Here is a 12,347-nt window from a genome sequence, read left to right on the forward strand (position 1 = left end):
GCCACTTATGGTGCCATCTTAGGTATCAGATAATTCAGTACAAGTTCTCGGGGAAAAGAAAAGTAAAGAAGTCCAGCATGACAAACTGTAGGAATAAATTAGAAAATAGAGAAAGGAAAGCTGTTCGGAACAACAGTCCTTCCAATCCAGTCTACACTGGTGAGTAACCTTGTCTGTGCTGGACCTTGACTCCAGTCCATGCTGGGCTTCACCTCCAGGCCGTTGAGGCCGGGAGACCACTCTGGAATCACCTCCAGGCTGTCACATGTATTTTTACAAACAAAACACAGTGAAACGTTTTTTTAGTTCGCCATAGGACAGTGCCTCAATTAATGACAGAAATCATAAGAACGAAGAACAGAAAAGTAAAAGTTCATCACAGTGCAAGTAATGACCCCTGGTTTTGGGGTACGCTGAAAACCTCAGCTAAAATCACCATGCAGGGCCGGCCAAGACCTCCTCACCAGACTAGACCTCCACACTGGGCCTTCAGAATACCAGGGAGCCACTTCCAAAACAAGAATGAGACCTCCGTAGTTGGACTGTACTTTCACAATAGGCACTGGAATATCCAGAAACTGCTGAAGAGGACCCAAATGACAAGACAAGACCTCCACACCGGGACAAGAATGCCACTTCAGGCTGAGATCACCCTGTCCTGGACAAGATTGCCACACTGGGAGATAGTGCCACCAGGTGCCGGCCCATTGGATGCCACCTCATCGCTGGGCCTGTGCCAGGAAGAAGATTCCTTCCATTTAAGTCATTTAAAGAAAGTAAAGTACCACAATTAATAAAGACCAGTTTATTGGATTTTAAGAGGCAAAGGTTTTATTTATTTTGTGTATATCAAAGGCATCTTGGAGCATTTCACCCAACAAATTTGTTGTATTACATTGTTGCTATTTTTAAAACTTGGTAATCATTTTGTTCAAGTCAAAAATCCAAAGACCACAGAGAACTGTACTGAACTGAATCCATATTTTGTTGGGATTCTATGAAGCAAAAGCAGATAATGTGTTTCCGATGTTCGGACTGGAACTTTGGCAGGGTTTCTGAAAAAACTTGCTCCTTTTCTTCAGCTAGGGTTATGAGATGTTTCGTGCCTATCTGAACAAAAATGCAGATCTTGATTTAATATCACTGTTTTATGAATTCTTGGATTCCTTCCTCCTTTAGATATTACTGGCTTCAGTACTGTAATTACTGTTGGTGTGCGTTAGCCTCCTGTGACCTGAATAATTTTTTTAGATGTCCTAGTAGCTAGTTAAAGTGGCCGGATTGAGCATACTGATCCAGTCAGCTATTAAGTGTATCGAGTACCTCTACAGGTTTCTCCTTGTTTAAAGCAGATAGTAAGATAATGTGATAGTGGATTTTGTTTGTTCCTGAATGCGTTAAACAGTTTTATTAAATAGTATTAATACAAAGAATTCTGCAGCAATTTATTTTATGGCTATTGAGCTTTGTTTATTCTCTTGTATGTTAGAAAATAATAGTTTGCCCAAAAAAGATGCACACTAAGTTACTGAGGACCTTTTTAACACTTGCTTCACAAACTATGTAAGTTATCTGGCTTATCTAATTCTCTTCACAAATTCTCGAATTTCAGGTGAAACTCGGTGGAAGTGTGGGCTGATAAACACCAACAAACTAAGCTGAGGAATGTTTTGTGCATTAATGAATTATTTATTAATTTTCAATGACTGCTAAACAAATTACACCTTCATGTTTAAGTGCCTTATCATTTTCCCTTGAGCCTATGGTCAAGAAACTAGTTAGAGTGATTGTGACACTTGAAGTTAAGCTGTGGTTTCTGAGAGTGAGCACATTTTATACCCATATGTACGGTTACACAATTAAAAAAGCTCATGCCAAATGGATCTTGAAAAAGATGCTTCTGTTTTATCACCATCCCATCCAAAATGTGGAAACTCTACAGTGCATTACTCCTTTTAATACTGCTCCAAAGGTTGATATGGTTTAAGTGCTCCAGCTCTGATGTTGACATGGAACTTTGAACCTTCTGAATCAGAAAGCAGTGTTCCCAGCTGAGACAAGTTGCTGAGGTTTAATTTTGATCTTTGAAAGGATCTGTGCTACTGCTTAGACATTCTATACCCTTTTATGAGAAATGCAGTGGATTGATTTGAAACGTTTTTGGTTGTTTGCAGCAAGTCTGATATCGCCTGAAAAGGGGCGGAAGATGCTAACAACAGGTAACTGCAATAGCAATAGCAACTCTTTGCTTGGAACAAGCCTCTTGGATGGAAACTCCAGGGATTCTTTTGTGTCCCGCTCACTAGTAGATGTCTCAGAGGTAAGAATATGAACTCTGTTTGAAGATTAACCCAAGCAATATGTAATAATGAAAATGCAAAGTACTTTTTAAAAACAAATCGTGTATGTAATTATGCACATTTTAACGCTCAATTCTAAGAAGCCATGGGTTTCTTAGCCACACGTGTAACTTATAAGTTACACATTTTGGCTAATAGAGCTTTCCAAATTAAATAATCTTGAAAAACTAATGGGAGATTAAAATGTTGATTTATCCATAGATTTTGGGACACTGAACTATTCTGGTTGCCAGGACAGCATTGGTAAAGACTGTTACTATTGATTCTGCACTTGGCAAAATCTATCAGAGTAATTAAATTCATTGACATTGATTTGATCCTAAATATTCAAACATAATTTCAGTAACTTCAAATTTCAATACCGGCACTGTACAGGAAGGTAATTGTGCTTTGTGATCGGCAATTTTGACTAATTATATATTTTTTAGTGGTTGAGTCCCTAATCAATATGGATCTTTGATATTTGTTGTAAGTTGTAGAGAGATCATTGAATGTTTTCCTGGCTGCTATGTTTCATAGAGCAGTGAACAGAATTTCTTATAATCAAGTGGTGTGCAGCTTTGCTGATTTTAAATCATATTGAATCTCCTGCAGGAGAGGAGTAATGTTGTTCTTGTGCAGAAGCAGTTCAATGCCCCGATACATTTTTGATTTTGAGGGTAGAAATAATAGTTCTAAACGATTTTGTTGAAGATTTACCTCTTCCACTTAGCAGGACTTTTTGCAAGAATACAAAGTCAAGGGAAAAATTAATATGTGCACTGCATGACAGGAATGTACTGGATTGGTTGGCAAATGGGCTATTGATTGGTAGAGGTGTTCCAATAGATTGTGCTACTTTTAGTCGTGATTGGTTAAGAGCCAGACTTTAAATTTTAAACCAGGCAGTTGACTGTTAGGGAATTGTCCTGATGGGTGAACCAGCAAAAGGGTGTCTCCCATTGTGTTGAGTTGGAACAGCAGTACATGTTGTTAAAATGTAAAGTTGCAATCTATTACCTAGCAAAGGAAAGATTACCATTCCAATTCTTTCTTCAATGGCACTTTATTGTTGACAAAAATATACTTCTGACAATATGGTGCAAGAGTACAATATCGTTTTAATTTCAAATTAGCCTTGAGTCATGGGGTTATGATGCAACAGAAGAAGACTATTCAGTTCATCAAGTCTAGTCAGATTTTTGATAGACAGAGGAGTCAAAGGCTTTGGAAGGTGCTGACAGTAAGTGGGTTTGAGACCACACCTCTGATCTTTTGTATGACAGCCAACACATGATCTAATCCTGTTCTTAAATCCTGTGTTCCCTTACTGGTGTTGTATACTGCAATCTAATCAGTCCCATTCACTGCCTCCAGTCCTATAATTTTGCAGGTTTAATGCCCGAGTGTCCATCCAGTTTCCTTTAGAAATCATTCATTGATTTCACAAGCACTGCTCTCTTCAGCAGTGATCCCAGCTTGTTGCCAGTTGCTGCATAAAACAATTATTTCTCTCCCAAAACCACATCTGTGTCCCCTTGCACTCATGCCATGAGCTAATGAAAACAACTTACCTTTAACTATATTATCTTAACCTGTCGTAATCATGTACCACCTCTATAAAATTTCCGTACAATCTTCTCTATACCAAGGGGAGTAACCCTTGTTTCCCCAAATTCACTAACTCATTCTCTGTAGCTAAAATCTCTCATTCCTGGAACCATTCTGGTAAATTTCCTCTACATTCTCTCAAAGAACAGTCCAGTCTTTCCTAATTGGTGGTGAGCAAAACTGGACACAATACTCTAGAGCTTTATAAGGTTCATGGTCTCGTAATATTAATGCTGGACTGTTAACCCAGAAACCCAGCTAATGTTCCAGGGACCCTGGATCAAGCCCTGCCACGGCAGATAGTGGAATTTTTCAAATGAAAGAGTCTAGTGGCTCATGAAACAATTGTCATAAAAACCCATCTGGTTGACGAATATCCTTTAGGGAAGGAAACTGTCATCCTTACCTGGTCTGGCCTACATGTGACTCCAGACCCACAAGAATGTGGTTGTCTCTTAACTGTCTGCTGGGCAATTAGGGAAGGGCAATGAATGCTGTCAGGTTCGCAATGCCCTCATCCTGTGGATAAATAAAGAAAATAAAGCTGTTGTGCTGAATATGTCTACTTATGAAGCCCATGATTCTACATAATTTCCAAGGTCAGTCTGTCTCTGCACACTTGTAGAACTGTGCCATTTAAGTCTATATTGGCTCTCCCTATTCTTTCTGCTGAGCTTAACTATGTCACACCTCCAACTTTTGGTATAGTTGTCAAGTATTGAAATTGTACTTCATTCCAACTTCCAAGTCCATTTTATATGCTATATCCAAAAAGAAGCAGTGTTGCAACAGTTGAGATATGTCATAAAGATTTCATTCAAGACTAATTCAAAGGAGGGTTTAGGTTGTTTTAGTTCCTTTGGCAAAACAAATTCTGGAAGTGTACCTGTGTTATTGACTTGCTGAACTGTGAAATCAGCTTCAGGTATATTTACTACATAGCTGCCTTATCAGCTCCAGTTTTCATCTGAGGGAAACACTTTTATTTCACTTCACCTTAATCCTCTTGCCCGTGTTTTCATTAAAGAATAGAAGAGATAAACCTAAAAACTGAGCAAGGGATGAGTTCCTCTTTGCTATTGTAGCAATAATTCAAAGATAAAAACAAATCTCAGGCATTAGCTGAGAAACATTTGGTAAAAAGAAAGAGAAGAAAAGAAAAATACTTCATTTTGAACATCTATGATGTAAGTTGAATCATGCATTCATTCTTTTATTTTTATTATCAAGGTCGACTCTCAGCTGGTGTGTATGATGAATGAAAGCAGCGTGGATTACATTGCCCGCTTTAATGACCTCGCCCAAGAGCTCTCAGGGGCTGAGACTTCAAGGAAAGAAATGCTTTTTGACAGCGGCCCTCCAATTGGTGATCTCTCACAGTAAGGTCATGAACCGAACAAAGGGGTGCATTTGAAGCCACCCCATGCCCCTATTTCTCAGCACCTTGCCAATTAAGCTGCCCATAATGGGCATTGACTACTGGAGGATCCATTTGTAAATGACACTGAGTTTTGAAAAATGTGCAATAAGTTTGACAGTACTTCCCGTGAAACAGTATTAGGTTTATGATGACATTAAGCTGGCAGTCAGTGACTTTGCGTGAAGCTATTAAACAGAAGAGCCCAAAATGATCCTGCAATGGGACTGAACACTAGAGTGAAATTCTCTTCCATCGTATGAAACTAAAATGCAGTTAGAGCACGTGCTTGGATTAGGCACGCAAGCATAACCATTTCTGAGAACTAAAGATTTCATTGTAGATCTGATGATGTTCTTATGGTTTGTACCAGATTATTCCTGGATTGATTGAGAATGTTCTGAGAGAGTTATACAAACCTTCTGCTTATATATAACACACCCATCTCTGCTTTGTATTAAAAGCAAAACAGTAGTAATCGCAGTGGGGAATGTCAAAAAAAAAGGAAAAGTGACTGTATTTTACCTGAATGAATGTTAAGATACATGGTTCACCTGCTTATAATGATTATTCTGTCATTATGAGATTGTTTTGGTAAAGGGACATCATTAAAAAGATAAGGGCAGCTTGTACTCATTACATTTATGCCATTAACTGTTTGTCTAATGTACAGATGGAGTACTTTTGAGAATTCCATTTGAGCTGCATGGTGGTATTAGTAAGCATGTTCAGAAAGTGTACAGAATGTCCTGGAGAACTTGACAGTCACAATCAAGTCCCTGATGGTCACTTTAAGAATCAAATCCTTTGCTTAATCCACACATGTGGTTTGGTAGGTGCTAATTTATATGTAATGGGCTTGTATGTTAATTGGGATTTTTTTTATCCTGGCATGAGCCTTTCACTCCCAACTTTGTTCTTACACACCAGATTTCTTGTTTACACTGGCCCTTTTCATTATTCTGTTTTACGGTTTTATCGTTATGGTATTAGTGGATCACCTCTTTCCCACCTGGAAGCCCCTTCACTTCTCTTTGATTTGAGCTGCCGTGTCACCTCAAATGGGCCATCCATTATGCACTCTACTACAGTTCAGCTACCCTTTTGATATTCTCTCTAAATACTTAAATAATTTACATTTTACAATATGGGAAGCAAATAATTTAACCTATCTAGGTTCCTCTCTCTTAACTGTCTATCAACAACAAAATTTGAAGTTTGATGCTGAGGCAGTTTAATTTGGTTTCTCCATCCAAAATCCAGTTTCTCCATGCCCCTTCCCAACTTGTTTCTGTGCTGTAATGTTTAAATATTAAGTTGTTTCTCATGCTTCACCCACCATCATCGTTAGCTGTCCCTGTAACTAAATCCTATTGCTGACTGCTTCTGAGGGTTGCTAGCCTGTACCATGGGCCTTCCTATGATTGAAGGGGAATTCTCAGCCCACGTGCATCACTTTTCTCTTTCTAATAATGTATATACCTCTAATTACATGTAAAGTTTAAAGATTTTTCATCATAAAGAGCAGTTGCATATTTTTTCCTTTCAGATTGATGCTTGGGATTGCTGTGCCCTTGGGATCCACTGAGCCACAGTTACACTTTGCAGATACACTGTTTACTTTTAAATATTACTATGAAATCTCCTGTTGGCTCCATTAAAACTTTTAAGAAGGTGCAGCCGTGTATCCAAGCATGCACACAGAATTGCTGTCAGTGTCCTTAGTGCAAGTGAGCAATTAGTGGTGTAATTCTGATCTGCTGGTCATGCCTCACAATACAGAGATGAAGCTTTCAGAAGAATTTTATGTTTATTCAAAAAATGTACCTAAAATTCTACAGATTGTGCACTACCACTAACCCCTAGCAATCTGTGGCCTAGATGATCACATTGTTACTTTTATGTGTCGTACAAGGTGACTTGCCCTTTGTTTCCTAATCCAGACTATGGTTAAACAACTCAATCAGTATACAGCACTGCCCCGGAGTAAATTGAAGGATTATCCTGCGACATTGTACTGTCCAACAACATCCAATTGTTGCTTGTTGGCTGAGGACCAAGTTATTGCATCCATACGCTCCCCAGGAACAAGCAAAGTATTTATAAAACTGAATGGTACAACAGGAAACCATTGTATTGGGACCACCAGGGTGTGTTACAGTGCAGTAATTGCATTGCAGGTTTATTCAAAAAGCGCTGCATGTCAGAAATAGTGACTTCAAAAAATTTAGGCAAAGATATATCCAAATATGCAGATGCATTTGTCGCTTACTGACAGCTCACAATTTGTGGTGCTCATGAATTTTTCTTTTAAAAACCTCTTCTGAGAACCTGTAGTTAATCTGCATCTTGCATTCGCAGTTTTGTATTTTCTAATTTAGTTCAGAACAAAATAAATACGCAAATAAACAAGATGTTGACATCTTGCAGCGTTTTATCCCATCAATTTGGTCTTATCAAATTTTCACTGCTTTGATGTTGATTTTAGAATGACATTCTGTATTGGAGAAGTTATAATTTGTACATTGGTTGAGTAATAAATGAGGTATCTACGTTTGTATTTTCCGTTTTCTTCAGCTGGAGTAAGAAGACAATTGTATGTACTTGGTGCATTCTTTCCTCTGGGAAGAAGTGACCTTTTGATAGTTTTCTCCAGTTTTTCTTTATCTTTCTGACATAATTACAGAAACAGTTTCACAAACAACCAGTCAATATGTGAAAGTTCTTTCCCCCCTTTGTTAATAATATTCGATCTCTCCTTTTTTATAATTTGTGTTTGATTCAATTAATGTCCTAGCTGATTGTGGCTGTGATTAAAGTTTTCTGTCCCCTGAACAGAGTCCAGTAGTAGGGAACTTGGGTGTGTTATACTGTCTCCTTGGTTTGTACAATTCTTAAGCCTATTCTCTGTATCAGTTAAAAATGAAGAACTTGCTTAAAATGTTTTAGGGGTAGAACAAAATTGAATTAATTATACAAACAAGTCCAAACTCAGACTCTAATTGTTCCTCCTAGCTTGAACCTCACATTAGGGAGGTTTGAATGCAAAATGAAATGTCAGTCAGAATTCAAAGCTTCAGTACGTGTCGTTTTTATATTTATTGCTACATCAGCATTTTTCCAACTGTAACCTTGCATATTCTTTCTGTTACTGTGCATAGAGCTACAGATTTTATATCTCCATTTTTCATGAATTTGCTTTGATTAAATTGTGGCTCCAGTCTAAGATTAAGAAACGAAAGGTACATGTTTTTAAATTGTGCTTTAATAGCTGGTGGCTGCAGGGGAAAAAAATTTTTGTTTCCTCTGTTGAATCAGTGCTCTGAGGAATTCTTGTACAATGCGTGGTAGGAGTCCCCTGAAAGTTGTTCAATTTGATACCTTCACGTTTTGGAAGCCATCTATGGTAATGTGCTTATTGCGAATGTCAGTTGTTAACCGTATAGGAAGTAGACTACAGACTCCATCTTGACTTGCCTCCTTCCAAATCATCCTGGCCAGTTGGAATAAGTGTGAAATGTCTTTGTTGCTGTTAGACCCAAGTATTGCATAACCATGTGGTGCCTTTACACAATCCTGTAAATGGCTGCTCTTTGAAGGTTGTTCTAAATTGAAACCAAACATGACATGTAGACCAAAATTCAATTATCATGAATAAAACTTAACTTAACATCTGTAGTAATTGTGCAAAATACACCTCACAATGTTGTAGTGGGCACACTAGCAGCCTTCACTGAGAGGTTATCTCATTTCTAATTAGGTTGTTAAGAGCATTAGAACTTCGTTGAACTTTTGTCCACTGAGACTGGGGACTTCAAAATGCCAGACAACATTTTTATTTTTGAGCCAATTAGTTGTCAGTGTTTTTGATTTAGTTCCTTCCGTTTTGATCAATTCATGTTGATGCGATCATGTGAAATCTTGATAAGTATGTTTCTAATGGAATTAACTTACAGCAAATTTTTTTTTTGCACAGGCAACATTTTCAGTTTGTTAACTGTCTTTCATCAGTTCTATTTTTAAACTTACACTGAAAGATATATTTTTCAAACAATAATTTAAACTGGTATTATTAATACAGATGTAACAAATGAACGGTTTTTCTAATTCTTCCTCCAATGATTCCATTGTCCCTTAACTGACACATTGAGTGAAACTGGATGTTTGACTATGTTGCTAATGTTATTTTAGGCATTTAAGCAAAATCACATTGGTAACTGATCACAATATTGTGGCACCCTTTCTGTTCTGAAAATACTGGTAAATTTCCATATTGTTCTAGGCTGTGTTGAGTGAATAATCCATGCTGTTGCTCAACAATTCAAAAATGCACTCACTTGCAGTTGAATTATTTGCAGTATACACCTTGCAGTATCACTTTGTATTCTGAGGGACAGGCGTAGGCCATTTGGATGCTAGGTGCAGCTGTCACCCTGCTGACCAATATGATTGACCAATATGATTGACCAATCTGAAACCTGTGCCTCTGAAAGAGTCTGCTTTGTGACTGAAGCTTTGAATCTTGACATGTTTTTTGTTTCAGATCAGTTTGAAAGTGTTGGGTGAGTGTTATGTGTTTAGAGAATTCCCCATCAGAGCTTTTTCTAAAAGAAAAGATGAATTAAAAATGGTAATTTTTTTTCCTCAGCATATTTGTAAATTTTTGTTGGGATATTTATTTTTAAGCATTGGGTGCTGAGACCTGATTCGAGGGAACTGAATTGCCGATTATGGCAACATGAGATAATTGAATTAATATTAGCAGTCTCTCATGTTCAAGTCATGATTATTCACTGTCCTTGCATTATTGGGCTCTAAATCCACCCTAACTTACAGCAATCCTCTGCACTTAAAGATGATTAAACTATGCCAATAGCATCCACTGTAGAAGTACGGCAAAAACACTGATTCGACTTCTGTAATGGTTTTAACAAAGCTGCTGGTGGGGAAACTCTGAAGTTGTGATTGATGCACTACAATAGAAGGTTTTTCTTTGGCTTTGGAGCAGGTTCTGAATGGCTTTTATGATGTAAATGTTGTACAGAAGCAGAAAAAGATTGTTCATAGCATTGTTTCAATTAAAAAAAAAGCCATATCAGTTGTAAAGGTTTTCGTCCCCTTTTGAGATGTGAAAACTTTTAAACAAAGCAATTCATAAACTGCCCTTCCCTAATCTTTGTACCAAATGTGTAAATTATTTTTGACTATTTATTCTGTATGATTTTAAGAGTTTTTTGTGGTTATTTAATATGCAAAGAAGCTGTTAAACTTCTGTGTTGGGTTCTTTGTTTAACCTGTAGAGCTGTTTTTTTATTCTTGCTGATAAACACATTTTAAATACAGCTAAAGTGATATTGTCCCTTCTGTTTTTCCAATTGGGAAATAGATATATTAGAGACTGAATTCAGGAGCATCCCTCCTGGGCTCCCAGTTTAATCCAGGTTAATACAAATGGTGTGGTCTGAAGAGTCCCTCAAATTTGGCCACAGGCCTGATTACAGTGAAGGTGATACTGCTGTGAGAGGCCATGCTGGGAAATGCACCAATTCAATGCAGCAGCTCTCAGGTAAGTGATTGTGTCAAGGGGAAGGACTGTGTTTCGGAGAGGTAATAATTGGAGGTTTGTAAAACATTTGAATTGGTGGGGTTGACCGTGTGTGAGAGAATTGCTGGAACAGATGGATGAGGGATTACAATCGCTGGTCAGGAGGCTGAAATCAAAAGTTGAGGACACAGCGTGATCCACAGTCTGTGGATGCCAGGATTGGGAGCAGTGGTGAATAGAATGACATTTTTCATTTCTTTCCAGTTTTCTCTGAGGCAGCTCACATGGCTGTCTAAGAGAAAGCTACTTTCATATCAGGCACCTGAAAAAGGATGCTGACCTCCGATTTGTATGTATAAATTATTAACCGCCTACTTCAGACCCAGGTAAAACTCACTTCATTTTTGTGTCCTTGACCAGTGTGTCAAAAGAGTATCAGCTATTTTTTGCCATTTTGAGATCTCGTATGTTTGTGTGGTGACTTCTAAATGGGTTAAATGCAGTCTGAATCACCAGTGCTGTTGAAGATGATCTTGAGGTTTGGTCAATTTTGGAGCCAAGTCAAGATGTACTTATTCCTGTTCAATTGCCTAAAATAGAGTAGTAGGTGAGGAAGGAAGGTGTTCTAATTAAGCAGCATAACCGTTCTTGTACTGAGCCACTGAAGGTGGATCGCTGATCGACTGCAGTTGGTCAGAGCTGCCTACCATTTATAGACATAGAGATGTACAGCACGGAAACAGACCCTTTGGTCCAACTAGTCTATGCCAATCGGATAGATTAGATTAGACTTAGTGTGGAAACAGGCCCTTCGGCCCAACAAGTCCACACCGACCCGCCGAAGCGCAACCCACCCATACCCCTACATTTACCCCTTACCTAACACTACGGGCAATTTAGCATGGCCAATTCACCTGACCCGCACATCTTTGGACAGTGGGAGGAAACCGGAGCACCCGGAGGAAACCCACGCAGACACGGGGAGAACATGCAAACTCCACACAGTCAGTCGCCTGAGTCGGGAATTGAACCCGGGTCTCTGGTGCTGTGAGACAGCAGTGCTAACCACTGTGCCACCCCGAATCTAGTCCCATTTACCAGCCCTTGGTTCATTTTCTCTCTAACCCCTTCTTATTTGTATATCCGTTGTATCAGCCTCCACCACCAGCTCATTCTGTACATGCACCACCCTCTGCATGACAAAGTTGCCTCTTAGGTCCCTGTTAAACTTTCCCCTCTCACCCAAAACCTATACCCTCTAGTTCCCCCCACCACCCTAGGGAAAAAAAATCTTTGTCTATTTACCCTACTCATGCCCCTCATGATTTTATAAACCTCTTTAAGATCAGCCCCAGCCTATTCAGCATCTCCCTGTAGCTCAAATCCTCCAACCTTGGCAACATCCTTGTAAATCTTTTCTGAACCCTTTCAAATT

General features: G+C 38.6%; 1 protein-coding gene across 2 annotated transcripts in view; it reads left to right on the forward strand.

Moving 5' to 3' along the window:
* cramp1 (cramped chromatin regulator homolog 1) overlaps nt 1-7,740 on the forward strand; it is a 55,863-nt gene extending 48,123 nt beyond the window's left edge. For both annotated transcript variants that reach the window (XM_060840477.1, XM_060840478.1), the window contains exons 19-20: nt 2,175-2,320; nt 5,181-7,740. In XM_060840477.1, the coding sequence (XP_060696460.1) occupies nt 2,175-2,320; nt 5,181-5,333 (299 nt within the window). In that variant the 3' untranslated portion in view covers nt 5,334-7,740. The remainder of the gene's footprint in view (nt 1-2,174; nt 2,321-5,180) is intronic.
* The last annotated feature ends 4,607 nt before the right edge of the window (nt 7,741-12,347 follow it).

The sequence above is a fragment of the Hemiscyllium ocellatum genome, chromosome 20 (genome assembly GCF_020745735.1).
Source record: "Hemiscyllium ocellatum isolate sHemOce1 chromosome 20, sHemOce1.pat.X.cur, whole genome shotgun sequence".
Lineage (NCBI taxonomy): Eukaryota > Metazoa > Chordata > Chondrichthyes > Orectolobiformes > Hemiscylliidae > Hemiscyllium > Hemiscyllium ocellatum.